General features: G+C 42.0%; 1 protein-coding gene across 1 annotated transcript in view; it reads right to left on the reverse strand.

Moving 5' to 3' along the window:
• Positions 1-26,226, reverse strand: part of arfgef3 (ARFGEF family member 3) — a 223,076-nt gene that overhangs the window by 77,716 nt on the left and 119,134 nt on the right. Inside the window, exons 12-17 of the mRNA XM_051919360.1 lie at positions 24,035-24,954; positions 15,979-16,145; positions 14,170-14,335; positions 11,671-11,778; positions 5,860-6,075; positions 4,635-4,745 (exon numbers count right to left, since the gene is read on the reverse strand). Coding sequence (XP_051775320.1) covers positions 4,635-4,745; positions 5,860-6,075; positions 11,671-11,778; positions 14,170-14,335; positions 15,979-16,145; positions 24,035-24,954 — 1,688 coding nt within the window. The remainder of the gene's footprint in view (positions 1-4,634; positions 4,746-5,859; positions 6,076-11,670; positions 11,779-14,169; positions 14,336-15,978; positions 16,146-24,034; positions 24,955-26,226) is intronic.

Below are 26,226 nucleotides of genomic sequence, written 5' to 3' on the forward strand. Positions count from 1 at the left end.
TAGAACTCACACTATAACATGGCGTAAGCACAAAAGCGGGATTGTGCGTACGCACAGAAAAATCCAGATGCAGGAATCTGTGCGCACGCATACTTTCACGTTCTTCCACTACATAAATCCCGATCAGCGTGAAAAGTAACGCACGTGCACGCGCCTTCTGTCCCGCCCCAACTCCTCCCAGAATTACGCCTCTTTGAATATGCAAATCAATATAAATAGCCTTCTGTGAAAAGACAATGGGAAAAGCACAGGGGAAAATGTAAGAATTTCAGCGAATACCAAGTGGAGGCAAAGGAAAAACGTACTATTTGTTGGTTTAAACAGTGGTATAATCAACAAAAGAAAGTTGATCGAGTGACAGAATGTCGGAAAAACTCGAAAGATCAAATTCACAAAGTCGCACAGTGCCCGAAATAAAAAAGAAATCACATATCAAAGTCGCTGTGAAAAGGGGAGTCGTAGCCCACCGTCTGAGTGTCATATGAAAGCTTATTAGGGTACAAACAAAAAACATAGGCACACAGTGGGAAAAAAGCACGAAATGTCAACTTTAATCTCGAAATTTCCACTTTAATCATGTAGTTTATTTTGCCATTAAAGTAGAACATCATAAACTTCATCTTAAAATCGTTTAATTTACTAGTTTCTCAAGTAGCATGTTAAATGCTTTTTTCTGTGTTTGATCTTCTATGTGCTCTATGTGTGTGAATCACTACGTGCTTCCGTTCTTTCTCTTTCTCCGACAGGACACAGAATGCATTACATTCGAGATATTACAGCTCTCTGAATAATTAAAATACTGAGATGTATACGTGATATCATTTTCATGATGATAGGAATGAAAGCATGTTATTAAACATGGGAACACGGTGGCGCAGTGATTGTTCATATCTCACGCAAGAGGCTTGCTGCACCATGTGCAACCTTCGATGAAATAATTTATTACAGAAGTACTGTCTCTTTCAAACGTACTAACCTCCAATTCCTGTCCATACTTTTCTTTCTCCAATCGCCACACAATCAGCTCTGTAATAGACGTTAAGCCATTTGTAAGCTTAAAACGCCGATTCTTCAAAACTTTTAAGGAACATTGAAATATCTTCGTAGTACATGTTTAATTATTCTACAGTATTCGTCTGTCCTTCCAGTGTCGCGTAATCACCAGCAAGAATACAGTGCAAGGCAGGAGCTATCCTTGAACCAGCTATACGCTGCGGCACCGTGTCCTCACATGTTTAATTATTAACAATACAGATTATTTAAATGAAGTTAAAGTTTTATCTGTATACTATAAGCAACATATTTTGCTGCATTTCATCTTAAAAATGATATTGTCATCATACGCGCTTTATAAAGTAGCGCAGGTTGTGCAATATTATAACTGTAGTGCAAGTTTACAGTGAGGTGATTGAGTGCGTTTATAGTTCTTGGGATGAAACTGTTTCTGAAACGCGAGGTCCTTACAGGAAAGGCTTTGACGCTTTTTGCCGTGGTTGAGGTAGTGTGTACTTGAAACTGTATACCGATAATTCTCTTTCCGATCATCTGCTGCTGTGATTCACACTCAGATACAGTAATATAAATACTCCGAGTGGTGCAGTAAGAGTAATATGGAAAAGATGATCCGCAGTGGCAACCCTTAACGGGAACAGCAAAAAGAAGAACAAGATGCAGTGAGCGTAACAACGCTAAAGCAGTTATGGTATTTGGAATACTATGGCTATTCCCTGGCCCATTATATTGCAGCAGGTTAATTACAATCAGATGCATTACACTAATAAACAATATGCAGTTAATTTCAGTGTATTTATAAAGCCGCGTCAGGAATGTGGAGCTAAGAAAGAAAGGATGAGCACACAGGAACAGTAGTTTGACCATTCTGTGGACCATTATATTGTTACAGGTTAATTACAATCAGATGCATTAAATTTATGAACGATATGCGGTTAATTTCAGTGTATTTGACAAAGCCGCCGCCGTGGATGTGGATCTAAGAAAGAGTAACCACACAGGAACAGTAGCACTGCTTTGACGCTGGGTGCCGCCAGTCTGCAAAACCGAGCGGAGAAATTGCGTACGCCAAGGTATGAGTTACCGTGGAAATGTGCGTGGCTTTACGCCAAGTTTAGGTTTTATACATCGCGATTTGAGCGTGGAAAGGTTCGTACGCAACATTTCTGTGCGTACGCACCGTTTATACATGAGGCCCCAGGAGTTCAAGACTTCAGGCTGTCATTGCCAGCAAAGGGTTTTCAACCAAGTATTAGAAATGAACATTTTATTTCCAGTTATTTAATTTGTCCAATTACTTTTGAGCCCCTGAAATGAAGGGATTGAGTTAAAAAAATGCTTTAGTTGCCTCACATTTTTATGTAATCGTTTTGTTCAGCCCACTGAATTAAAGCTGAAAGTCTGCACTTCAACTGCATCTGAGTTGTTTCATTTAAAATTAATTGTGGTAATGTACAGAACCAAAATTAGAAAAAAGTTGTCTCTGCCCAAATATTTATGAACCTAACTGTATGTGGCATTTTTATATCACATTTTAAATTAGGCTGATTTTAAAGCCTACATATATATGTTTGGTATCATTCTTTTCAGAATTTATCAAACTTTAATGTGATGTTGTTAGATTTTTAGATTCTTATTCCATTTTTAAATTATAAACTAAAAAATATCAAGAACTCATGTCCCACGAGACGAGACTTTGTGCCAAGAGATTTAACCACGCCCAGAGCCGGAAATAAAAGACAAAGAGTAGGACAGCTGCTGTACAGGCTTTTAAATGTTCAAAGCGCTGCACGAGATGCAGATCACGTGGAACGGCAGCGGCAGCAGCAATCCAGCAGTTGATCGAGCAAAGAGGAGGTAAAAAAAAATGAGGGGATTTCAGAGGAGCAACCGTGTCTCCTTGGGGTGTGTTCAGCCCCCCTCTTCACAACGTGAGCGGCACACTGGCCGTAACTGGGGGTTGAGCGCCCTAGTACTGTATATATCTATCTATATCTATATATAAATACATTTCTATACATATAAACACATGTGTGAATAGGAGGCAGCTGAAGGGCTTGGAGAATAATGGTAACACATCTGCCCAGGGGGTGGCGGGGTGCACTAACGCTCTTCCTAAGTTCCCTGCAGACCTTTCCCGGGAAATCCCACTAGGAGCCACTGCCTCAACTAGGAACATGCCACTTCTGGTCCCGGCCCTGAGGACGACATCACTTCCCCCAGACTTCCTAAAAAGCCTCTCTACCTTCCTCTGGAATTCAGTTCTGTTTTGGACTCTGTCTTGTAAACTTTACTTGCTACCAACCTTTTTATGTTTTGCAGCCTGGAACACATTATACGAGTGGCTGCCCCAAACCTTCACAATGTCTCGGGTCTCTTCATGTCACAATATATATATATATATATATATATACATATATACATACATATATATATACATATATATATACATACATACATACATATATACATACATACATATATACATACATATATACATACATATATACATATACATACATACATATACATACATACATATATACATATACATACATACATATATACATACATACATACATATATACATATATATATATATATATATACATATATATATATATATATATATATACATATATACATATATACATATATATATATACATATATATATATATATACATATATATATATATATATACATATATATATATATATATATACATATATATATATATATATATATATATACATACATATATACATACATATATACATACATATATACATACATATATATACATACATACATATATACATACATATACATATATATACATACATATACATACATATACATATATATACATACATATATATACACATACACACTGCGGTGGGTTGGCACCCTGCCTGGGATTGGTTCCTGCCTTGTGCCCTGTGTTGGCTGGGATTGGCTCCAGCAGACCCCCGTGACCCTGTGTTCGGATTCAGCGGGTTGGAAAATGGATGGATGGATGGATATATATATACACACATATACATATATATATATATATATATATATATATATACACATACACATACACAGTATATATATATATAGTGTCATGTCCAGTGACATCAGAAGTACGATGGCGGAAACTCAGCTACTTCTTCATGAACGTCATCACAGCACACAAATGTTTTCCCAATGTTGCCATCTTTGTCGTCACCACAGAGGTGGCAAAACATTTTTCTCCATAAAAAATTAAAGAGACATTAAATGGCAGCTTGTTTGTCTTAAATGCGTAGCACTGGATGACACCATTTTGAGGAACAACTGCACATGCTCTAGAAAATGGATTGCTCCATTAACACTGCAGTAGCTAGCAGGACATTTTAAATGAACTAAATAATAAGTTGCAGACATCTTGTTACTTTTTAACTGGTGCATAGAATTTTTTTGAGAAACCCTTTTGTAATTACAGCATGGTAATTTTTGTTAGTGTTATACTCCTCATGTGCTTTTCGGCTAGCAAGTTTTTCAACCCACATTTCAATATATACCAAACAATGCTTACTTGTAATATGAACGTTTGGATCAAAATGATCCTCTTATTTGACAGCCCTGCTACATACCTTGAGATATAGTATCACTTGTCTCTGGGGCGTCTTTTTCCTCCTTGTCTTCCTGCACGCATGATGCTGCCGCCATTTGAGCCAAAGCAGAGGCACAGTTGGCAGCAACCCCTGCAGCCAAAGCAAAATAACTTTAAAAATGACTGGCTTGTGCATTAGTCTAAAATTACACCACAGCAGGGGAGTTGTGAAATAAGTAAAGCAGGCTTCAGGCTCTGCCACTCAAAATGTCTGCTCCCACCTGCCAAACTACTTCTAAAACACCAAAGAATGCATGGGATGAGCAAGGAAACTACTAAAAAAGAAGGTGTATTATTTTCTTGGCATACCCACTGAAAAAACTGACTTCAGATAGGAAAAGCGGGTCATCGCCTGACTACGAACAAGGGAGGTTGGGATAAAAATCACATCCATGTAACTGAATAATTTGCCAATGATTGTTGAGGCTGCGTGTGTTGCCAGCATAAAAATTTTAGAGCAGAGGGTATTTCCAAGAAGGGGTCATGTGCAGGAACCAGAGAGGAGATCCGGTTTTACAGGAGATGTTTGATTAGTGAGGAAGGTGCGCATTGGCGAAAAAAGGAAGATTACGTTTTCTCTTTGAATGGTTGACTACTCAGCTAGCAATGGGATATATTGCAAAACTGTAAAGCTGAGGAACCCTGACTGAGATTATGACACTGGGCTGAAGACTGAGGCACATTACCTGCATTGTGAGGTAGTATCAGTTACAGCACTACAGCAATGTGTTGCGATTTCCTGAGGGTGATCCAGTTCACAGGATCCTCATTGTTGAGGAACTGAACAGCAGGACCAGGCCAAGGAAGCGCCCACGTAACACCTGGCTGCAGTAGACAGATGATCACCTCTGGGGGAGGGACTGGACCACATGTGCGCTGCCCAAGTGGTTGACAACCAGGATCCTAAGCTGTTTCATCATGTGGTGGGTGCAACAATATGTTGTACAAGTACATGCTCCCCAACCTGACTTGACCTGACCTGCTGGAGAGGTTCGGTGAGACACTACGATTTTCATTGTCTTGTGTGTTCTCCCTTTAATTCTCTCTACTCTCCTCTCCTCTTTATTTATTTCAAATAAAAACACTATTTTCATATGTTTTCAAATACTTTGTCTTATTAAAATTTACACTTTACACAAAGAAACTTTCCCAACTTTGTTTTTTCTATAAGATCCTGACAGATTTGATACTATAAGAAGTCTCACCTAAGGCACAGCTGAGTCCTGCCGCCTTCCTCAACCCATCCAGGCTTAGGCAGATCGCATCCCGCTCCTTCTGGTTTTGCTCCTTCACACCTTCTGCACCCAGAATGAAAGCCAGGCCCTTAGAGCTCCCTGCCATACGTCCAGTCAGCGGTGCCGATAAGGTGTCAATCAGGTTTTTCCAGCAGCCAATCAGAATGTATCGGGCAAAAACCACTCCTACAAGATAAAATGTCAGAGTTGAAGCACCACTAGGCAAAAATCACAGCTACAAAAGCGATGGAGTTAAGTAAGTGATTGAAAATGAATGGTGTTGAGTGAACCCCACTGAATTCACTTCGCTTCGAATTTTGACGATGTTCAAGAATTTCAGCAAACTTGGCAAAATGCATTGAAGTCAATGGGGAAGAAGAAACTGAATTATACTATTCTTAAGTGGATTGTAATGGCACAATGGTGTTTTGAGTGTCACTGAGGGTTAGAGAAGTTTTGGGCAACCATGCAGGCAACCATTGTTAACAACTGCCCCAGTGTGCACCTCTGAGATAAAATTTCACTCTGAGTCCTTTATCTCTATCTGCATCTGCCAAGCTATCACTACAACTAACATACACTTAAAAAGCTTGTGATGCAAGGAATCAGTGTTACATACACGAGTGGTTATTCTTGTCACTACCCGATCTGCACTACACAGTATGGACATGCTTGATCCAGTAGTGAAGTCACAATGCACAATAAATATATGTGGAACAATGAAATATTCCCCCTCCTTTAACCGCCACCTTATCGTGGTGGAGGGGTTTGCGTGTCCCAATGATCCTAGGAGCTCTGTTGTCCGGGGCTTTATGCCCCTGGTAGGGCCACCCAAGGCAAACTGGTCCTAGGTGAGGGATGAGACAAAGAGCGGTTCAAACCTTCTATGATGAATGAAAACTTTGGACGTCGTTTTCCCTTGCCCGGACGCGGGTCACCGGGGCCCCACTCTGGAGCCAGGCCTGGAGGTGGGGCTCGATGGCGAGCGCCTGGTGGCCGGGCCTGCACCCATGGGGCTCGGCCGGGCACAGCCCGAAGAGGCAACGTGGGTCCCCCTTCCCATGGGCTCACCACCTATGGGAGGGGCCAAGGAGGTCGGGTGCAGTGTGAGTTGGGTGGTGGCCGAAGGCGGGGACCTTGGCGGTCCGATCCTCGGCTACAGAAGCTGGCTCTTGGGACGTGGAATGTCACCTCTCTGAAGGGGAAGGAGCCTGAGCTAGTGCGCGAAGTTGAGAGGTTCCGGCTAGATATAGTCGGACTCACCTCGACGCACAGCTTGGACTCTGGAACCAATCTCCTTGAGAGGGGCTGGACTCTGTACCACTCTGGAGTTGCCCCCAGTGAGAGGCGCCGAGCGGGTGTGGGTATACTTATTGCCCCCCGACTTGAAGCCTGTACATTGGGGTTTACCCCGGTGGACGAGAGGGTAGCCTCTCTTCGCCTTCGGGTGGGGGGACGGGTCCTAACTGTTGTTTGTGCGTATGCACCGAACAGCAGTTCGGAGTACCCACCCTTTTTGGAGTCCCTGGAGGGGGTGCTAGAGGGCATACCTCCTGGGGACTCCCTCGTTCTGCTGGGAGACTTCAATGCTCACGTGGGCAATGACAGTGAGACCTGGAAGGGCGTGATTGGGAGGAATGGCCCCCCCGATCTGAACCCGAGCGGTGTTTTGTTATTGGACTTCTGTGCTCGTCACGGATTGTCTATAACGAACACCATGTTCAAGCATAGGGGTGTTCATATGTGCACTTGGCACCAGGACACCCTAGGCCTCAGTTCGATGATCGACTTTGTGGTCGTGTCGTCGGACTTGCGGCCACATGTCTTGGACACTCGGGTGAAGAGAGGGGCAGAGCTGTCAACTGATCACCACCTGGTGGTGAGTTGGCTTCGATGGTGGGGGAGGATGCCGGTCAGGCGTGGTAGGCCCAAACGTGTTGTGAGGGTCTGCTGGGAACGTCTGGCAGAGCCCCCTGTCAGAAGTAGCTTCAACTCCCACCTCCGGCAGAACTTCGACCATGTCCCGAGGGAGGTGGGGGACATTGAGTCCGAATGGGCCATGTTCCGTGCCTCTATTGTTGAGGCGGCTGACCGGAGCCGTGGCCGTAAGGTGGTCGGTGCCTGTCGTGGCGGCAATCCCCGAACCCGATGGTGGACACCGGTGGTGAAGGATGCCGTCAAGCTGAAGAAGGAGTCCTACAGGACCCTTTGTCCTGTGGGACCCTGGAGGCAGCTGATAGGTACCGGCAGGCCAAACGGAATGCGGCTTTGGTGGTTGCTGAGGCAAAAACTCGGGCGTGGGAGGAGTTTGGGGAGGCCATGGAGAACGACTTTCGGACGGCTTCGAGGAGATTCTGGTCCACCATCCGGCGTCTCAGGAAGGGGAAGCAGTGCAGTGTCAACACTGTATATGGTGGGGATGGTGCGCTGCTGACCTCGACTCGGGACGTTGTGGGTCGGTGGGGGGAGTACTTCGAAGACCTCCTCAATCCCATTAACATGCCTTCCAATGAGGAAGCAGAGCCTGGAGACTCAGAGGTGGGCTCCCCCATCTCTGGGACTGAGGTCACCGAGGTGGTCAAAAAACTCCTTGGTGGCAGGGCCCCGGGGGTGGATGAGATACGCCCGGAGTTCCTCAAGGCTCTGGATGTTGTAGGACTGTCTTGGTTGACACGCCTCTGCAACATCGCATGGACATCAGGGACAGTGCGTCTGGATTGGCAGACCGGGGTGGTGATCCCCCTCTTTAAGAAGGGGGATCGGAGGGTGTGTTCCAACTACAGAGGGATCACACTCCTCAGCCTCCCTGGAAAAGTCTATTCAGGGGTCCTGGAGAGGAGGGTCCGTCGGATAGTCGAGCCTCGGATTCAGGAGGAACAGTGTGGTTTTCGTCCTGGTCGCGGAACAGTGGACCAGCTCTATACCCTTAGCAGGGTCCTGGAGGGTGCATGGGAGTTTGCCCAACCAGTCTACATGTGTTTTGTGGACTTGGAAAAGGCATTCGACCGTGTCCCTCGGGGAATCCTGTGGGGGGTACTCCGAGAGTATGGGGTACCGGCCCCCCTGATAAGGGCTGTTTGGTCCCTGTACGATCGGTGCCAGAGCTTGGTCCGCATTGCCGGCAGTAAGTCGAACCCATTTCCAGTGAGAGTTGGACTCCGCCAGGGCTGCCCTTTGTCACCGATTCTGTTCATAACTTTTATGGACAGAATTTCTAGGCGCAGCCAGGGCGTTGAGGGGGTCCGGTTTGGTGGGCTCAGGATTGGGTCACTGCTTTTTGCAGATGATGTTGTCCTGTTTGCTTCATCAGGCCGTGATCTTCAGCTCTCTCTGGATCGGTTCGCAGCCGAGTGTGAAGCGGCTGGGATGAGAATCAGCACCTCCAAATCCGAGACCATGGTCCTCAGCCGGAAAAGGGTGGAGTGCCCTCTCAGAGTTGGTAGCGAGATCCTGCCTCAAGTGGAGGAGTTCAAGTATCTCGGGATCTTGTTCACGAGTGAGGGAAGAATGGAGCGTGAGATCGACAGGTGGATCGGTGCGGCATCCGCAGTAATGCGGGCGCTGCATCGGTCTGTCGTGGTGAAAAAGGAGCTGAGCCGCAAGGCGAAGCTCTCAATTTACCAGTCGATCTATGTTCCTACCCTCACCTATGGTCATGAGCTATGGGTAGTGACCGAAAGAACGAGATCGCGAATACAAGCGGCTGAAATGAGTTTCCTCCGCAGGGTGTCTGGGCTTTCCCTTAAAGATAGGGTGAGAAGCTCAGTCATCCGGGAGGGGCTCAGAGTAGAGCCGCTGCTCCTCCGCATCGAGAGGAGTCAGATGAGGTGGCTCGGGCATCTGATCAGGATGCCTCCTGGACGCCTCCCTGGTGAGGTGTTCCGGGCACGTCCAACCGGGAGGAGGCCCCAGGGAAGACCCAGGACACGTTGGAGGGACTATGTCTCTCGACTGGCCTGGGAACGCCTTGGAATTCTCCCGGAAGAGCTAGAAGAAGTGGCCGGGGAGAGGGAAGTCTGGGCATCTCTGCTCAAGCTGCTGCCCCCGCGACCCGACCTCGGATAAGCGGGAGACAATGGATGGATGGATGGATGAAATATTCTGTTAACAGTTAGCTAAATACTGTTGGTTTTCTTTTTTTTGGTCTCTTTTTTATTTTATAAAAATATCAATTCACTTAACCTCCATGTCTCTGGACTGTGAAAGGAAACGGGACGAAAACTTGGGCAAGGAGAATGTGCAAAGCTCCACGCAGGGAACTCCTGGATATCCTTGTATCATTTCACAGTTTATTCCTAATGTTGGAAAATGTGCTGCATGCCTTAGTAAACCACGACACTCTTCTGTTATCTAAAAGAATGGGCTTATTCATTTATTTAGGTAGTGTGCTTACAGTGGATATAAAAAGTCTACACACCCCTGCCAAAAATCACAGATTTTGTATAATAAAAAAATGAAATCAAGATAAATCCCGTCAGAACTTATTCAACCTTTACTGCAAAATTGCTATCTATACAAAAAGGTGAAAACAAATCAGAAACCGTTTAGTGAAAAAAGGAAAAAAGAATCCCTTTAATAATCAAGGAGATGGCTGTATTCAGAATCAACCAATCACAATAAATCTCATCTCAGATCATTACTGGTATCACCTGACATCAGTTAAAATGGCTCTCATTGAGTTCAGATAAAGTTTGACTCCTCCTGTAGGATGATTCTGATATCCTCTTAATTGCATACTCCAAATTCCATGGTTCATCATAGGACGATCGATGTCCTGAAGTGGCCCGGCCAGAGCCCAGACCTGTGGGGTGACCTGAAGAGAGCTATGCACAGGAGATGACCTCATCACTTGACAGATCTGGGCACTTTTATTAAGAAGGAGTGGGCAAAAATCACCAAGTCCAGATGTGCCAAACTGATAGGCTCTTACCCAAAAAGACTGAGTACTATAATAAAATCAAAAGGTGTTTCAAACAAGTACTAGTTTAGGGGGTCTCCACACTAATGCAACCAGCTTTTTGTAGGATTTTTATTTTTTCCCTTTATCACTAAACAGTTTCTGATTTGCTTTTATCTTCTTTGTAAAGATCGCAATTTTGCAATAAAGGTGAAATAACTTCTGATAGGATTTCTCAGTTTAAATGCGCTGTCAGCGATTGCCACACAGAATGCATTAATTTCATGATATTCCTGCTCTCTGAACATTTAGAATGCTAAGATAAATACTTGATATCATTTTTTATGATAAATTGCATTAAAGCATGTATTAAACATGTGGAGGCACGGTGACGGAGGTGCAGCAAGGGGGTCCTGGGTGTTCCCTGCCTTGAGTTTGCATGTTTTTCTGGTGGGTTTATTCGGCGTGCTTCAGTTTCCTTTCAAAGACATGTAGAATGTGGGTTTTTGTTATGCTAAATTGACCCTAGTGTACGGGTGTGCTCGTATTCACCCTGCGATGAGCTGGCACCCCGTTCAGGAATTATTCCTGCCAAAATAGTCCACCTAAAATAATCAGAGAATATTCAAAGTGACCCACCTGGTAAGTTAGAATACTTGCGTAGACAGATTTCAGCTTCAGAATCTACTCTGTACCTCAGATTCTACAAGATGTGGGATTGTAAATCACAAAACATTACAAAATGGCCTACAATTGAGAGCTTGGTTGGTCTGAAGTTGAGAAGCTGTCTGTTGATTTTAGTTTGCTTTGCCTCTACCACTTCTCAATTCAGGATGTCAGCGGAATCCTTTTCATCATAAACTGCTGTTATAATTCACCTTTACCTGCCACTGCCGAGTCATCTCCAGCTTTGTCTTGGGAAAGAGAAGACTGCATCATAGGTCTGCGAATTAGCTGACCTCCAATGGCGGTGCTCCCAAGGCCATCAATATCTACAAATGACAAGCAATCACAAAAAAAAAGAAAAAATCAGAATCAAAAGCAATCAATCTGTCTTTCTTTTATATTGCACCTTTAATGGCAGCTCACATCCAACTGTTATCTCTGTATAGAGCAACCAGTGATCTGTGCCACAATAGGAGCTGGAAGTGGACTTTACTTCAGAAACCAGCAGTCCATATCCCCAGTGGGGGGTCAACCAAAACCTGGTGGGCACAAGGGCTGCAGGCTTTCATGACAACCAATCTTATAGCTTGATATCAGTTGAACTGGATGAGTTAATTAATGGGTTTCCCCAGCCTTCTGTCTATTGTCTCATTATTTACCAACAGTGCTCCCTGTATTTCTATTTGGAAGTCAGAAAAACAGTAATTAGTATCACAGCTTTCAGGGCACTGGATTCTGTTCAGGCTCTATTGGATTCACTCATTTTAATTCGATTACTTGTTTACTCATATTAAACACTTAATTGTGGCAGCCAATTAACTCTCAGGCGCAAATAACAAGGTAGCCTATCGGGAAGTAGGAGAAATCTTTAATCACTGAAAGCAGAAATAAATTTCCTTATTTTTTTTTTTCTTTAAAGATTTTAAGAAAACAGAAGATGCAGGGTAAGGCAGTTATGCTCACTAATTATGGCTCTAGAGAGTGGCAATGTGTCTATCCTATACAGCGCTTTTTACATCAAATTATCCTGACTAATACATTTTATTTTTATCTATTTATGTAGCACCTTCCATATTTATCTACTTATCTTAAACAGTGCCTTTGATAGAAGTTTACCTGTAGAGTCTGTCTGATGTATCAGTCTTTTTCTTCATATTGCGATACACATGCGACTGGGAGAGAACTTCAGGGCTCATTTATTGGTAATTCCACTCCGAGCCACAGACTGGCACTGTCACTTACTGACTCTTCTGTCCTTTTGTCCTCAGGTCTGAAGATCGATGGCATGAGGAGATGTGACGTAATTTTTGGCTCTGGTGATGTGCACCCACCCCTTCTGCCAAGGAAGCCATAAATAGTCCACCACTACAGCAACCTGTCAGTCAACAGACTTGCAATGAGGTGACCCAATTCTTTATCTTATTTTTTCTTTTGTTATTACAGTAGTGTACTTGGCGGGATTCTTACTGGAGATGACAGATCCAGTGGACCTCACAGCAGTGGTGGCGGCTCCATTTCAACAGCTTCAGGCACTGTGGCAACCTGTCAGTCAACAGATTTGAATCTGCAAAGATGTTTCTCTATAGCGCTAACCATTTTTGTCAACATTTTTTTTTTTGGGGATTCTCTTTCAATGTGCCCCAACACTTTATCTTGATTGTCTCTTATCATTACATTAGTGTAGTTGGTAGCATTCCTACTGGACCGGACTGATCTAATAGACCTTACAGCAGTGTTGGCAGCTCCATCTAAACGGCTTCAGGAGCTGTGGGTTCGAGCCACTGGAAGCTGGAACTGACGTCAAAGCTCCTCATACCATTGATGTTCAGGCCTGAGGACAAAAGGACAGGAGAGGCAGTAGGTGACAGCACCAACCTGTGGCCTGAGCAGAAATACTAACAGATGAGCCCTGAAGATGTCTCCCAATTGCATGTATGTGACAATATCCTACAAAGTACATTTGGTATTTCTTTAGCTATCTATGAAATATTTCCAAACAAGTAGCATATTTAATACAATAATGATTAAAAAAAATGAAGGATTTAGGTGAGCAAATCCTCTCTCTTTTTTAATCATCTAACAAAAGTAAAATAGAGTTTCTAATGCCGGAGAAAAACATGGTAAGAAGAAAAGCATCTACATAACTGTTGTGTTTCATTAACAATCTAAATCAGTTTCTGATGAAGAACCGGGACCAGGACCTGGCTTGACCATCCTTGTTCTAGTGAGGCATAAATACTAAATTAATAAATAAATAAAAAATAAGAATGTGAAGTAAAATGAAGAGCATTCAGCACTTTCCAGCTGCACCAGTAGTGACTAACTTGACTTTAAATTTAGTAGGTGACCTTATCCTGTCATTTTTCATAGCCTATGTCATTTCAGTTGGGGCCATATGGCAGGTACAATATGATACAATGTACAATATTCACAACTTTAGCACTGCTGAATCAACCTTATGTCATGAATAAGAGAAGAACAAGCTAGATCCATTGACCATAGTGTTGGACAGTGGTGACACGTTGCTTTTAGAGGTGTACCAACCAAGTTGAGTGTACCACCTTTCCACAAATACTTCAGATTTAATAGAGGGCATCTCATTTCTTAATCACCAAAACAAACTATCATTAATACACATAAAATAAAATAGGCTGCCATGCCAATAAAGCTGCTTTTGAATTGGAGTAGCTCTTCTCCCCAGTTAACAGATGGCTTACCGGTCAGCATTGTGATGAGTGGCAGGGTGTACTCCTCAGGGACTCCCCAGTAACCAGCCTCACCCAGCAGGTTCCTTTCGAGAACTTGATGGTACAGCTCTTCAATCCAAACCTGGGACAGCATCACCACCAGCCCACTGCTCTGGATTTGTCTCACAAATTCCTTCTGCAAAAAGGAATTAACTTAAATAGGACACCAAAAACAAAAACAAAAAAAAAAAAAAGTATTTGACCCATGTAGGCTTCATGAATGAGGAGAGGATCTGATTCGGTGTCATACGTAAAGAAACACAAACTCTTACTAAAATTAGTATTGGTAACCCCGGCACTGCAAAAGGGCAACATGTTCAAAACAGCCTTACATCCTCTTCTCCAACTGCACGGTAAATGTTAGGAACGACTGGCATGCCACCTGTCCCATTCCCCTTGGTGCCAAAAAAACAGAATATTGAAGAAGTGTATCTCAAGAGTGGCTCTGGGTTGTGTGGAAGGCATTCAAGCACATTACAGGGGTCAGGATTGCAATACAACCAGAATTTTCCAGGTCATCTTAGATACTAGAAGTGCCTTCAGGTTTGTTCCAATATCCTAGGAAGTGGGTGTGAATGGCAATCCTGCTCCCTTCTTCACGAGAGGACATCCAGAAGGACCATTTGGGTTAAGGAAGACAATGGAAGACTTTTAACAGCATCAAAGGACAATGCCCACTGTTCCTTAGTTCATTAAGCAAGTTCTCAAGGTCTCCAAGCCAAGCAGTATAAAAGATTATAGGCCAGTAGCAATCAATTCCATTCCAGTGAAATGATTTTAACATTTGTTGAAGAAAATTGTAATGGAACATGCTAAGCCCTTTCAAGATAACTACCAATTTTCTTAAGATAACTACCAATTTTCTTAAGGCCACATAACACTACACTGTTTTTACAACAATTTTCAGTCAGAAGCTTCAATGACATAATGTTAGTGAGCAGAGGGGGTAGTCACTCTTAGGACATAGTTGAAGTTCTGTGACTTCAGCTGTAGTTTGACTTCCTCATTAACATACAAGTTAACTCGTACCTTGCGTTCAAAGTGTTAATTCTATTTCATTTTTTTCGTGGTATGCCATTTAAGTGATACTGGCCTTAATTTTGTATGAAATACAAAGGCTTACCAGTTGTTTTATAAATGTGACTGGTACCCTGCCAGTGAGTTCCATTCAAGTTGCATAAAATTCTTGAGTAATGAAGCTCAATTGCACCACTCAGTGGCTGTAGGTGGCATTTTTTACTGGTCATTTTTTAAGTTCCCAACAAGAAGAGGACACTATCTCAGAGCTACAGAGCTGAATGTCTGGCACTGAAGATAATGTTTATGAGAGATGTATGAGGTGTAGTGGAAGCGAGATGTGTCCAATAAAGGTGGAATCCAAAACACAGCTGGATATAACATAAATGAGAATGATTAGATGGATGTGTGGAGTGTCACAGAGTGAGATGCCGATGAATGTTAACAGAAGCACTTGGTGTGGAGAAATTGATGTGGTTTGGGTATATGAAGCAAAAGGTGGAGATGACTGGTGTAAAGAGGTGTACCAAGATGGAGGTGGCCCAGAGGGAGACCAAAGAAAATGTGGTTGGAGGTGGTATCACATAATATGAAAAGAATGGGTCTCACCCCAAAGGATAGCCAGGCAGAAAGAAAACAAATCTTGGGGGGCATCTGGCTAGGGGAACCTCAGAGAATAGTTGATACCTCTGTGATGATGATGATTACGATTTTAAGTCATTTCTGGAATTGTGAACAGGCTACCAGAGTGAGAAAACTTACCGAACTGATGGGGACTGGAGATGGCTTTCTTCTATAGTAATCGCAGCAGCACAGCTTAAGGTTGAGCAGAAGTGTGTAGAAGGAAACCAGGTAAAGTCCATCAGCATTCATTTGGGTCTGACTGCTGAGAGCGTCACTGCCTTCAAAGCCAGGTGAATGCATCCCACCTGTGATGGAAAGGAAGAGCACAATCAAAAAATGTGTTTACCTCGTGTCTGGTTAACAAAAACTAAACAAATGCTATTTTAGTGGATTAAATTGGAATTGACGTAATATTTTCTCAACAATCACAAAATGTCATGTATTACACCAGAAAGGGCATAAATAGCGGTGTTAACTATTGCACCATAAGGATCCATTTTCTGTATCTATGAGGGTAAGTCGATTTTCTGCACTTCTGTGATCATTTTGTTTGGGTTGGCTGTATAGTTTTTCCTGCGCCCATATGGAAACACAGTATGTCTGTGGTCACAGTGGGAAAGTTTCCACCTTGATCAGTCAGCTTCTCTGTCTGCTGTGTCCTCAGTTTACACCAAAGAAGAGCAGCAAGCAGTGACCTGGGGCTTTATGTATAACGCCATGCGTAGAACTCACACTATAACATGGCGTAAGCACAAAAGCGGGAATGTGCGTACACACAGAAAAATCCAGATGCAGGAATCTGCGCATACGCAAACTTTCACGTTCTTCCACCACATAAATCCCGATCAGCGTGAAAAGTAACGCATGTGCACGCGCCTTCTGTCCCGCCCCAACTCCTCCCAGAATTATGCCTCTTTGAATATGTGCGACCTTCGATGAAATAATTTATTACAGAAGTGCTGTCTCTTTCAAACGTACTAACCTCCAATTCCTGTCCTTACTTTTCTTTCTCCAAATACCCAATCGCCACACAATTAGCTCTGTAATAGACGTTAAGCCATCTGTAAGCTTAGAACGCCGATTCTTCAAAACTTTTAAGGAACATTGAAATATCTTCATATTACATGTTTAATTATTCTATCCGTCTATCCTTCCAATGTCGCGTCAGCACCAGCAATAATACAGCGCAAGGCAGGAGCTATCCGAGAACTAGCTAGCGCTGCAGCACCGTGTCCTCACATGTTTAATTATTAACAATACAGATTATTTAAATGAAGTTAAAGTTTTATCTGTATACCATAAGCAACATATTTTGCTGCATTTCATCTTAAAAATGATAACGTCATCATACACGCTTTATAAAGTGGCGCAGGTTGTGCAATATTATAACTGTAGTGCAAGTTTACAGTGGGGTAATTGTACTTTTAAGGACTAACAGTTCTACAAGGAGTACTTAATGGACTGATTGAGTGCGTTTATAGTTCTTGGGATGAAACTGTTTCTGAAACGCGAGGTCCGTACAGGAAAGGCTTTGACACGTTGTGGCTGAGGTAGTGTGTGCTTGAAACTGTATACCGATAATTCTCTTTTCGATCAGCTGCTGCTGTGATTCCCCACTCAGATACAGTGATATAAATACTCCGAGTGGTGCAGTGAGAGTAATATGGAAAAAGATGATCCGCTGTGGCAACCCTTAACGGGAGTTAAGCAGTTATGGTATTTGGAATACTATGGCTATTCCCTGGACCATTATATTGCTACAGGTTAATTACAATCAGATGCATTACACTAATAAACAATATGTAGTTAATTTCAGTGTATTTATAAAGCCACATCAGGAATGTGGGTCTAAGAAAGAAAGGGTGACCACACAGGAACAGTAGCACTGCTTTGACGCTGGGTGCCGCCAGTCTGCACAACCGAGCAGAGAAATTGCGTACGCCAGGGTATGAGGTACCGTGGAAATGTGCGTGGCTTTACGCCAAGTTTAGGCTTTATACATCGTGATTTGAGCGTGGAAACGTTCGTGCGCAACATTTCTGTGCGTACGCACCATTTATACATGCGGCCCCTGGTTATTTATTTTTTTAAATTAATTTTATTGTAATCATTCATACAAATCAATCAATTTTTACAAAGTGACCTGGTTTTTAATGGCTGAAGGTGTACCAGGTGTCGGAATCCTCATCAGTTCATCAGACTTGCCTGCCATTGTCGTCGGTAGAGGACATAGACGAGCGTCCCGCTCATTCTTTTTGTCTGACACGTCTGACCATTTTTGACCTTCTCAAACCCTCAGTCAACATTCTTCCATGTCAAAATACTGTTTCCATATTGTGCAGATTATGGATTTCGGCACTGGTACACTGATAAAAAGTGGATCACTGCTCTTCGCACATCTTCCATGCAAACGGACATGGAAGTGGCCTTGTTTACTCCTAGTAAAATCAAGAGAAGGTGACTGATCAAGGCGGAAACTTTCTTACAGTGACCACAGACATACTGTGTTTCCACATGTGTGTGAGGAAAGCTGTACAGCCAACCAAAAACAAAATTAACACTAAAGAGTGGATAGTTATTGATTTACTTTTGTACTCCTAAGTTAGTGTCATGATGAGCCAGCAGGACCAGGCATAAAACATGGATGCAACCCTGGACAGAAGGCCAGTTCAATCCCACACACACACACCAAAACTCACTTACATTGGGCCAACTTAGAGTCCTGTGCCAATGTAACTGGCAAATCACTAGGGTATCAGAGGAAATTTGAGCACAATATGCAGAGCCCACGCATAATCACCAGGATCTGAACGCATGAACCTGGAGCTGTGAGATAGATATTCATCTGTCCAGTTGTCCGTTGTTATTTTGTTACAAATCTGCAAGGAGTTGGAGTATTTTCAGGTGTATTTGCCTGTAGGCAGGAAACGTCCCTGGACAGGACTCCATTTCATTGAATGACACATTCACAAACAGTGTGTCAAGAGTAGGGGGCAAAAGTAAAGGAGGGAAATGTCAGTAACAACCAGTAGAAATCACATATCAGATGACTTTCTCCACTGCCCCAACATCACTAAACCCAATCTGGCAGCCTTTTCTTCACTCTCATCCACATTCATATGAAAACCCATACAAGAAACAATGCATACACACCAATACGTTTTCTGAAGACCACTTTGATGATTCACCACATTATGTGATGTCACAATCCTCAATGTTGGTGTGCTACTGCACCCACTAACTCTTCCACTTACAACTTCATTAAACAACAAATCCTTTTAGGAACCAAAACTGTGTTCCATTTATTTTGCATATTTTACATTGACTAATTAACTTCTAAATAATCTGGGTTGGGTGAAACTGGGCAGTATTAAAAGCCATACCAACATGGGGCGAACGTGAAAACACCACACAGTTGAACTGGGACTCAAACCTGAGGCTGAGATATTCACTTGAAAATGTGAAAAACTAGTAAGTCCTATGTTTTAGGCTTAGAGTCTGAAAAGGTCATGCCAAGAAGGGGAAGGAAACCTAGACCACAAAATCCAGACTGTAAGTTTAATGAATTTAAAAGACTAAAAAATGAATACAAAACACAATGACAGTATCAAAAAATATCCAAAACAACAGAAAATTAGGAACCAATTAAAAAAAAAGAAAAAAGAAACAAGAATAAAAAAGTCAAAAGCAAACATAAGGCTTAAAAGACAAAAAGGAAGTGATCAGTGTGGTTGCTGAAGTCGAAAACAACGGGAAAAACACCAATTTAAAATAAAAAGCAATTTCTTTATTCTTGGTGAGTTAAAGAGACTGCAGCTCCCCCCCCATTTACCTATTTACCTTTATTTATTTACTTACTTCCTACAGTGTAAAGTTACAAGTAGACTGCAGAGCTTCCCGTGTACATATACAAAGTACAGAGATGGCAAAAGTGCAATGTGCATTCTTGCTCTGATGTAGAAGGGTCGTCATGATCTGAGTTTACCAATGTTATAGTGCATCTATGTGAAAACAGCAGTGTCTGATGCGGGGTTGTGGGGGGTGTGTTTGGGCTCGTGAACGCGGCTGAGATAATAAAACTAAATAATAAAAAAAAAAAAACAAAGCTAACCTTTACAAGTATCATAAATTACACTGGCTGTTACAGACTGAAATCAAATGTATGTTTATATTCTAAAATAGTAAGAATAAGAGCAGTTCACTTCTCAAAACGGAGTCATACGGGATTGAACTCGTGACCTTTTACCAGTCAGGAGTTTATACCACTGCGCCACGGAGGTAGTCGTAGTAAACACGTGTCAATGTCGAATGCTGACGCAACTTTTTTTTTCTGCAGTTATATTTTTGAATAAAAGCGCACTTGTTCTGTTATATTTGTACCTTTTGTGAAAGTGTTTCTTTGATATTTGGACTTCAGGCTTCATACATTATATAGTTTATGCCTACATTTTGTCATTTACTACTAGAATATGAAAAATGTTTCTGTTTTAAAAATGTGTTTATACAAATTACTGTAGAAATGGAACACACATGAAATGCATGTGTTCCAAATAACAATCTATTATTTCCACTCTAAAACTCCACTTCACTCTCAGATAATCAATCAAGGCATAAGCTGGGAGAAGTTCGTGCACGTTCTAAGTTGGTGGGGGGATGGAATAGCCGGCTGCTTGCAGCTTGTCTTTATCGGCACATTTAGAGGACAAAAGATGCTGGCGGAGAGCTGCGAACAGATTTAAGAAGCAATTTAAGGTGGGACGGATCTACGAGTTTTTTCGTAGGCTCGGGTAATTCTAGTGTTAAGCAAGAATTCAGAAACTTTCACACTGATTTATAATATCACAGGGTGTTCTGTTAGTATCAAGAGGTCAGCATTTTCTCATAAAAGAATGTAAGTTAATCACATAATTCTGTGCACAAGCTTAATTCTTTTTGTACCTAAATGAAGAACAAATTCATATAGAAGTAATAAATCATATAGCTCTCTGTAGCATGACTAATACAAAATACAGTCATTGGTATTTGTGAGTTAAATACTTATAATCATCTGTGGTGGGCTGGCGCAGTGTCTGGGGTTTGTTTCCTGCCTTGCGCCCTCTGTTGGCTGGGATTGGCTCCAGCAGACCCCCGTGACTCTGTAGTTAGGATATAGCAGGTTGGATAATGGATGGATACTTATAATCATTACAGTTAATAATGTTAATAATGTTTTCTCTTCCTCAATTCCATCATAGTTGGGAAGGAGCTTGGGAAAGGGGTCAGGGATGGAAGAAAAGGTTTGTACTGGGAGTCAGGGTCAGCGCTGAGGAGATAAGTCTTAGTAATGGAGGTGTTAATAAACCTTTGTAGAAGGGCTCGATTGCACGGGATAAGACAGCAACCCAAGACCATGAAAACTGCCAGAGAAATAAGGACAGTTATGAAAATAGTTTTAATCCAACCAGCCCAAGAACTGAACCAATCTTTGGAAGAGATCATTGAAAGAGTCAGGTGTTCCTGAGTTTTCTGCTAATTCGATAGATAGGGAGGTGAGGCCAGCTAAAGCACGGGTAATGGAACTGTCTGGGGCAGTGTTGTTAGGAATAAAGGTACAGCAACTGTTGCTGAACACAACACACACAATCCTCACTTTTCAGTCAGGAGCATTTCTAGCGTGTACTTCCTGACATTAAGATACACTTAAAAGGGCAACCAGGAAAGTTATGTGCATCCTTAAAAATATCACAATTAAAAAAGATTATTGGGAAGGGATACAACTAGGAGATAGGGTTTAGCAGTGGCACATACATAACAAGAATCTGTTCTTAATTGTGTAACAATGACCTTCAACCACTTATATCGCAGATTATCCTCTAAAAAAAAGAGAATATAATCCCTTGACAGAGTCTCAACACAGAAAGTCCAAAAAAAATATACATGGCAGTTCATTTTGAGGTTATACATAATTATAATAGCTTATTACTCCCTGAATTGGAATGTGTACATTGCTTCTTTCAGATAAAGAGGTTATCAGAGCACTCACAGTTTTAAGAAATAGGTTAAAATAACTTTAAGCAGGAATTCAGAAACTTTCACATTGATTTATAATATCATAGGGTGTTCTGTTAGTATCAAGAGGTCAGCATTTTCTCATAAAAGAATGTAAGTTAATCACATAATTCTGTTCACAAGCTTAATTCTTTTTCTACCTAAATGAAGAACAAATTCATATAGAAGTAATAAATCATATAGCTCTCTACAGCATGATTAATACAAAATACAGTCATTGGTATTTGTGAATTAAATACTTATAATCATTTGCAGTGGGCTGGCGCCCTGCCTGGGTTTGTTTCCTGCCTTGCTCCCTGTGTTGGCTGGGATTGGCTCCAGCAGACTCCCGTGACCCTGTAGTTAGGATATAGCAGGATGGATAATGGATGGATGGATACTTATCATTACAGTTAATAATGTTTTCTCTTCATCGGAAAAAGCCTAAAATTTACAAAACGTCCTAATAAATTCAAATCTGAAATTCTAAACAGTATTGAAAACAAGGCAAAAGTCAAAATTCAAAGGTTTGAAGACCAAACAGAAAGGAGCAACAAAGTGTACTACAAATAGAAATCTAGAAAAGAGGTTAAAGGGACCATGAGATAGACAAACCAAAAACTGTTTGTTAAAGAACAGGTCGAAACCAAAACCCAAACCACGAACTAATAATGTAGTCCAAAGGAGTGCTAAGTAAAAAAAGTCGAGACACTACAATATCACTAAACACTGCAACAAACTTTTTGTTGCTATCTAGGAAATTGGACACACGGAGATAGATGTGTGAAGCAAATCATCGCATGAATGACTAAATGGAATATGGAATGGACAATGGAATAATCCAAAACAGCTCCTACTGATAGATAGATAGATAGATAGATAGATAGATAGATAGATAGATAGATAGATAGATAGATAGATAGATAGATAGATAGATAGATAGATAGATAGATAGATAGATAGATAGATAGATACTTTATTAATCCCAAGGGGAAATTATGATGCCTGACCCACACTCTCCCCAGGTGCTTTTAGAGACATCGCATAAGATGACCTCTTGGTAGAAATATGCATAGCAAGCACAAGACAATACAGCCCAAAATAGTGGGGCCCATATGGGAAACAAAATGGCAGTACACCAAGATTTCAGATATTTTTAAACTAGCAGAAAGTTGTACCCAGAGATCAGTCCTATCGAACATCAATACCCAAATCAAAACCCTGAAAATTGTAATAAGGGAAATCAAAGCAAAAGTCAAAATTGAGAAATCCTAACAGAACAATGAACAGATGCACGAAGATTGCTTTTTCATTAATATCCGCAAACTCAGAGAGAGACAGATCCGACATTCTAGTTCTTATAACAGCGCATTGATGACTTGGACCATGAAACTTCCCGGACCACTTACCATATCATATCAACCATTGTCACGTCTCAATGACGGAAATGCAAAATGGTGGCAACCAGGAAGAAAAGAAACGCCAACCAAAACGCCTCAGAACAATTTCTATGATAATAATAAAGATTCAGCATCTCAAAAACAAACCCTTTAAAAAACCATTACTATAAATAACTTAATCAAGCATACAAAATTATACCAAAAATTAACGAAAATCAAACAAGGCCTAAACAATTTCGGAAAAAGAAAACAAAACAGAATGCAAAATCACAAGATAGTGAGACTCTAAGGCAACACTCACACTGTACCCTGACAGTAGGGACCTACCTACAGGCAAAGAACTTGTGCAATCCAGTTTCAAGAGACCATATGGTACCTTCACAAGTTCAGGAGAGCAATTTTGAACCCCAGCTCAGTGTTTGCCCGTGCGGATGTTGCACATTGACACTGCATGTCTGTCCAGGATTTCCCCTCAGATTTTCTTGCTCATTGCTTACTCTGCTAAGGCCAACTCAGCAAATTTGGGCATATTTGTTCATGTGTGTTTGCAATTGACTGGCCTCTTTTTGACGGTGGGTTCCTGGCATGTCCCCAGTGCTGCCGATATAAGTAATGTAAATACGATAATACAGTAAACAGAATAGCAAGAAAAAGAACTTGAATAGTGTGTCATAGTCACATACCCTGAGAATATACAGTTGATTTTCATCCAAGATTGGAGTTACCAAAAAAAGGTCTGGAAAAGATTAAACAAGCAACAACATTACCTGTTTGTAGACTGGAACAGAAGTTTGACGAGAAGTTCTGGATCAATAAATCCACTTCGGCAGCAGTGTGGACCGACAGCAGTTGAGGAAGGAGATTAATAAGCGACTGGACAAATAGTCGGACGCAGTGCTGGTCAGCCTCTTGATTTTTTAGCAGGTTCAAGGACAGGCCTGTGCGTAGTGATCTGTGACCCAGGCATTCTCTGGGGGTCTGTTCTTCATCTGCCAAGGAACAGTTGTCCGAACCCATGTCTGAGACATCTGATCTGCCCGAATCTTTTTCTGCCGCCATAGAATATTGGTCACAAGAGTCAAACTCTGTCCTTGAAAGATCCTGCTCATCGATGCTAAAGTTGCTTTCGCTATACCTAGAGCCATGTGACCGAGTCCTGCACTCCACTGACAGAAAGTTAGTTATATCGGGGAAGACGAGGCCATGGCTTCTCTGAATTACATCTGGTTGATCATTACTTTCGAGTTCCACTTCCCGACCCATGACCTCGCCATTATCTTGCCCACAAGGGGATGGTAGACCGGCTCTAGAACCATCAGCCCCCTCTTCAGGTGTGGTCTGCCCTAAATCTCCCTCCAAAGTAGTCCTACCGGTATCGGTAGTTACGCTAATGCTGATATCTGGGCTCTTCTCAGTGTTCGACTCCCAGGGGGTGTGCTCTGAGGAGAGGACACGCTGCTGCCACCGGAAGTCTGCTTCATTTATTTCCATTGATTCCCGCGTAGATTCTGTGCCATCTTTAAGCTCCTCCAAGCGTTTCAGCAAAAGGTGGATCTGTTCTGCCTGAAGCCCCTTGCCGTGACTCAGTTCATCCAAAGCACTCAGTAAGGAACACACACATGACACAGATGAAAAGCAGGCCTCGATTCCACCCTTCATGCAGGCTTCAGTCATGCCGTCCATTATACTGTTAAAACATAATTTATAGTATTAGTATAAACTAGATTTTTCATTCATAATATAATTAGTTTAATTTCAAATTTAACAATTTATAAAACATACATTTGCATTAAAGTTACTGGCAATTCAGAATGACGAAGGCATAAATAGGTCCAAATGTTCAAGTGGCTAAAACTGATGGTTTAGATTTTGACGCTGGTATATTGGAATAGCATGATCTTCAAATATCATACCATCTTTCTCTAAAAAAGTCAGTTTACAACATGTTACTTTATTAAGTGTTATCGTATACGCTCACCGGCCACTTTATTAGGTAAACCCGTTCAACTGCTTGTTAAATCAAATATCTAATCATCCAGTCACATGGCAGCAACTCATTGCATGTAGACATTGTCAAGATGACCTGCTGAAGTTCAAAATGAGCATCAGAATGGGGAGAAAAGTGAATGAATTGACTTTGAACGTGGCATGGTTGTTGGTACCAGACGGGCTGGTCTGAGAATTTCAGAAACTGCTGATTTACTGGTATTTTCACACATAGCCATCTGTAGGGTTTACACAGAATGGTCCAAAAAAAGGAAAATATCCAGTGGGTGGCTGTTGTCTGGGCGAAAATGCCTTGTTGATGCCAGAGGTCAGAGGGGGATGTTCAGACTGGTTTGAACTAGTAGAAAGTCAACAGAAATTCAAATAAGCAATCGTTACAACTGAGGTATTCAGAAGAGCATCTCTGAATGCACAACATGTAGAACCTTGAAGCAGCAGGGGACCACCCTGTGTGACACTCCTGTCAGCTAAGAACAGGCAACTGACGCTACAATTCGCATGGGCTCACCAAAATTGGACAATAGAAGACTGGAAAAATATTTTCTGCTGTGACATTTGGATATTAGGGTCAGAATTTGGCATCAACAACATGAAAGCATGGATCCATCCTGCCTTGTATCAATGGTTCAGGCTGGTGGTGGTGGAATAATGGTGTGGAGGATATTTTCTTTGTACACTTTGGGCCCCTTATTACCAAATGAACATCATTTAAATGCCACAGCCTCTTATGGCAATTCTGAAGACAAAAGGGGGTCCAACCGAGTATTAGCAAGGTTTACCTAATAAAGCGGTCTGTGAGTTTAGTTTCAATTTAAATTAACACACTTGTTTTTTTTTCCTTTTATTATTGTGATGCAACTGTCTCCCTTCTTGTCCTGTCTTTAAATTACTGAGAGCGTTGGGAAGAACCTAAAATGTTCCCAGATCCAAATTATAATAATAACTTCAGTTT

Source organism: Erpetoichthys calabaricus, chromosome 15, assembly GCF_900747795.2.
Source record: "Erpetoichthys calabaricus chromosome 15, fErpCal1.3, whole genome shotgun sequence".
Lineage (NCBI taxonomy): Eukaryota > Metazoa > Chordata > Cladistia > Polypteriformes > Polypteridae > Erpetoichthys > Erpetoichthys calabaricus.